The following is a 5,139-nucleotide window of genomic DNA, read 5'->3' as shown; positions in this document are numbered from 1 at the left end:
AGGAATGTGCCAAACTTCGGGAGGGTGTTGCTTATGTTAAAGTATGCCGATATAACCCAAAACACCTATGTCCAAAGTTGAACGGTTACGGAGATAATGGCCCGAGAAAAGTGTGGTCTTCTGGCGGGTCCACACACTGTACCTATCAGCTGACAAGTCTTATCGATGTTTGTTCTCAAGTGTGGTGATGATGGCTCACACTAGCCGCATACACTCGCATACCAGAATGCACAGTTAGCCATGTTACGTCAGTGCTTGCCATTCATGTGTCATGTATAGTGCTTGGAAACCTAAGGACAACTATGACATGGCGTGCAAGTTTTTTTGTAGTTCAATTTAATGGCTTCATGTCACTCACAAGTTAGTTTGATGTTACGTACATTATTAACATTACAGAAACCACATATTCCTGCCAGTTTTAATATGTATTTGGTGATCAACAAGTATGTAACACCTGTCAAATTTTCACACTTGTCTGGCCATTATCTCCTTAACTGTTCAACTTTGGACATAGGTGTTTTGGTTTATATCGGCATACTTTAACATAAGGAACACCCTCCCGAAGTCTGGCACATTCCTCCTGGGACACTCTGTATACACACACACACACACACACTTGAGTCACACTGGATGGTGTAGTTAAATCATTCTATAATATTGACTTGTGTGATGGACCAGAATGAATAAAGCTAAACTTCTTTCAGCCGTTAGTATTGTATAATATCTTGCACCTCAATATAGCTCAAGACTATATGTATACCTCAGTATTGGTATTATGATGTTATATGTGGATGCCACCAATTTTATCTGTCCCCCCTTATCCATGTTATGAATGTATGCAAGTTTCTTTAACATAATGAAACCTCTTATTTTTGTTTTAATATATTCAGGATTTGCCACAACTTGAAGAACTAATAAAGAAGGAGACAGAATTATATGAACGGGAGCATGGAAGACCATTCTTACTATATGGACAGAGTTTCTCTGATATGATCTTATATCAGAAGGAGCAACATAAAGAGAATCAGAAGTCACTTAAGATTACCAAGGTAAGTTGAATAAAATAATTTACTGGTCTACTATCTTTAGTTTATAAGTAAAGGTAGGCATGGTATCCTGTCCATATGACTGACTCTCCTAATAACTTTTAAACCACATCATGCATTTTCATAAACTTGGTATGAATGTTGTGCCATTAGAGACCACCCGCTGTCATATGTTTTAATTTGTTATTACTAGCATGGCAGAATGTGAATCTCAAAGACATGAGTAACTTAGCTGCCACTATTAGTTTAGGATACTATCATTTTCTGGGCTAATAAGGTTTTTGGAGAGTGCAGCTTGCATTATAGTAATTTGTTTGATAGAATTTAAAGCCAAAGGACTCTCTTCCTCTGGAAATGCTTGGCTAAGTATTTTTTTTTGGGAATATGGAATCCTTTGTGAAATAAAACCCATTGGTATCTTGTACAGAACACCATACTTCTCTGTTATTGTCCTTAGAAAGTAAAAGTACTGTTAAATGAGGGAAATAGGCATAAAGAAAAAAAATTGTTTGGAATAGTTAGAAATGAAGAATGGAGTAAGTTGAGTTTGTTATGACATTTATCTTACAAACTTAAAAAGGTACACATATTTGTTAATATACTATCTGAGATATATTTTAGTAATTATGCAGTAAAGTGAAACAATTATTTTAAACAGCAATAAATATTCTAAATTGTCATTTAAGATTAAAATATTTGATAACAACAACAACAACAAAAATAACAGTATTGTAATACATTTAATATATAAATTAATTTAAAATTATTATTATTATTATTATATTATATTATATTATATCATCGCGTGTTGGGTATGTCATGCAACAAATAACTTCACATAGTCCTCGGAGTCAGTGATCATTTATTCTCCTTCTCTTTTACGCTTACATACTCTTTACACTGTCACAGTCAATCCTTCTACTGTGGTCTTTTCTCGACTTCACTCGGTGAATGCTAGACTTCAACTGCATTCTGCGGCGGCTTTCTCCAGACTGACTCGTTACCGCGGAAGTGCATTATTCCTGCTGGTTCAACAATCTGTTGCTTAGGAAATGCAGTATTTCCCGTTGTTACTCGACAATTCATTACTACAATTTGTCGCTGTGGGAACTCCACAGTTTCTACCTATTCGTTGCCGTGGAAGTGTCCGTTTCGATTGTAGCGGTTGTCTTGGTGATGGACGTAAGGTAACGCGTCACAATATTATATATCATATTTTATTATTCCTATGCTTAGGCATGTATTTAACTTGAGCCTGATGCAGCAGTATTTTCCTGTTGCATGGAAAGAATCCGCTGTGAGCAACTACAGACCCATTTCTACTCTCAGTAATTTCTCTAAATTGTTTCAATTCATTATTCATGATCATGTTTCTCTTTACGCTAAATTTAATTCAAACCAACATGGCTTTGCCAGAGCTAAATCTACAGTTACCAATTTGGTGATGTTTCTCGACTTCCTGATGCCTGCTGTCCGCGGTCAGCGTCAAGCTGATGCCATCTATTTTGATCTTTCAAATGCTTTTGACCTCGTCTCACATAATATGCTTTTGCATAAATTAAGCTCCTTCGGATTCTCTGATGCTTATGTTAGTTGGTTTCTCAGTTACTTAACCCTTTGACGCGGTAATTTAAATTCCGCGGCTGCGTCTCCTGCGGTAATATATTCAGCCGGCCATTTAAATTTTGCTCGAAAATGATTTATTCATCATGCCTTTTGTTTTCAACGTATTTATAAATGACCTATGCAACCCTGTTAACTACTGTAAATTTCTAATTCTTGTCGATCTAAAAATTCTCGGCATTATTAACTCTCCACATGATTGTCTCTTACTTCAATCTGACATTAATCCCGTAAGTGACTGGTGCACTGCTAACTCCATGAAACTTAATATTGCTAAAACATGTGTTGTATCATACACCAGAAAAACAAATTTTCTGAGCTACGAGTATTGGCTTTGTCATACTATCATTACACGCACCAGCAGTATTAAGGATCTGGGTGTTTTCTTTGATTCAAAGTTACATTTTCACACACATGTTAATTACATATTTTCTGAATGCATAAAGCTTTTTCAATATGATCCTCTCACAGAGCGGCAGAGTGCAGCGTGGTTGAGCCCAAAGAAGCCGAACCAAAGAAAGTGCGCATGCAAAAGAGTCGAGTAAAGACACTGCTAACCGTTTTCTTCAATTCCAAAGGAATCATTCACAAGGAGTTTCTGCCAGAAGGTCAAACAGTGAATTCTGATTATTATCTCGGGGTCCTCAATTGTTTATGAGCGAGAATTCTTCGAATTCGACCTGAATATCGAGAGCAAGGTTCCTGGTTGCTGCTCCATGACAATGCCCCACCCCACAAATCGAAGATCACGCACAAGTTTTTGGCCAGAAAAGGTTTTACAGTCCTTAATCATCCTCTGTATTAGCTAGAGTTGGCTCCAGCAGATTTCTGGTTGTTTCCAAAAGTTAAGTTGGCAATGAAAGGAGGCTGTCATGACACCATCCAGGACATCCAAAGGGAATGTACCGCAGTTTTAAATGGTGACTGTTTTCGAAAACTTTTCAATCGATTCCAGCTACGAGTATGTATTGATTCAGAAGGTGACTATTTTGAATAAAAAGTGTGAAATTTTGAAAATAATTCATGTCTTGTGTTTTTAATTAACACAGTCCTAACAGAACCTGGACACACTGTGTATTTAATGTTGAATTTCTAAATATCTCCCATAAAAATATTTGAATAAAGCATAAAGTGGAACGAGATGGAGGGATTTTGTTGAGTGTCTCATAGGTTGAAGCTGTTTTTCTGGAGCTTTTATTTGGAATCATATTACCATATATAAGTAAAATTAACAATGAAATAAAGGGGGGGAAATTCTTATACAGGAATAATGCACAAAGTGAATAAAATAGAGACATAATGGGGATGCTGTGTGTCTGTCTGAATTCATGTTTTATCTGTGATGCTACTTAACTAATTCAAATGACAATTTCAAACAACGGATTTTGTGCTGAAAACTTTAAGGCATATGTAATTTTAGTCTGTATCAGTCCAGTGTCAACTCATTCAGGGCTGGGATCAGTGGTGGGCTCTTGTAATGTAATGAATATTTGATTGATTGATCAGTAACTGTCAGATGACAGGTCCACAGTCTCTTCCAAAACAGTTCCTCCACTTAATGTGATCTTCTGTTTTTGGAAAGAGACTATCCAGGAAAAGTGATAATGTGGTAGTTTTTCCATTTGCTTTCCACATCGCAGTACAGCAGCCGTTCAAACCACTCTGGTCACGCCTGTTGCTATACGAACTTGAACCATCTCGAGCATCATTTGTTCTGTGCTTCAAGTCGCTGCTGATGACGCTGCTTCCGGCATCAGTTTTTGGTTTTTGGTGTCTCTCTTCGTCTGATGCCTACCCTTTGACCTGTCCAGCAAGGGAGGCCCTGCCAGTAGCTATGCTACCGCTGGTATAGCTCTCAGGGTCCTTGGCATACTCAAACCCCTCACCACGATAAGGTGAATATTTGGGTTCCATAAAAAGTGGGAACTTCTTGACCTACTGAGTGAAGTGATAAATGTTGGTACTGAAATGTTCTAGGAAGAGGCTATATTAGTTCCAGTACATGTAGACATTATGGAACTTTACATTCTTCTTGTTGCAGAAAAAATGTGAAAATAGTGCTGCCCCTTCAACTGCACCTAAGACGATAACTTCAGTCTCCAAACTGAAAAGGAAACTAGTCAGTAACATCCAGAGTCCAGCTAGCGCACAGGATAAACAAGCAAGGGTAGCATCATGTGAGAAGCATGCTTCCCACCCTGTTGAAGCCTCTCGTCCAAAACGTGGCTTGGTAACTTTTTATTGATTTGTGCCAGAAATGCTTAAAATGAATGTAAAGTGTGGAGGCTTTACCTGCTTGCATGTTTTATTTCTCAAACTTAGCCTCCCCTCTCATCTTCTTTCACCAAGGCAGTTACAGGAACAACAGTCCGGGAACTTTCCCACTAAATTGCTGTCAATGGTTAGCATTCCTCTTTTGTATTTTGGAGGTTTTGACCTCATTTCTCTGCTTGGATGCTGGCTATTCCCC

The 5,139-nt window shown here is 37.8% G+C and overlaps 1 protein-coding gene across 2 annotated transcripts in view; it reads left to right on the top strand.

The window, feature by feature from the left end:
* The window catches only part of LOC111869299 (protein regulator of cytokinesis 1), a 15,218-nt gene that overhangs the window by 7,676 nt on the left and 2,403 nt on the right, over positions 1–5,139 (top strand). For both annotated transcript variants that reach the window (XM_023860704.2, XM_023860701.2), the window contains exons 5-6: positions 891–1,049; positions 4,711–4,899. In XM_023860704.2, coding sequence (XP_023716472.1) covers positions 891–1,049; positions 4,711–4,899 — 348 coding nt within the window. The remainder of the gene's footprint in view (positions 1–890; positions 1,050–4,710; positions 4,900–5,139) is intronic.

Source organism: Cryptotermes secundus, unplaced genomic scaffold (assembly GCF_002891405.2).
Source record: "Cryptotermes secundus unplaced genomic scaffold, Csec_1.0 scaffold274, whole genome shotgun sequence".
NCBI classification, from domain to species: Eukaryota; Metazoa; Arthropoda; class Insecta; order Blattodea; family Kalotermitidae; genus Cryptotermes; species Cryptotermes secundus.
This window is presented reverse-complemented; position numbering and strand designations above follow the sequence as displayed.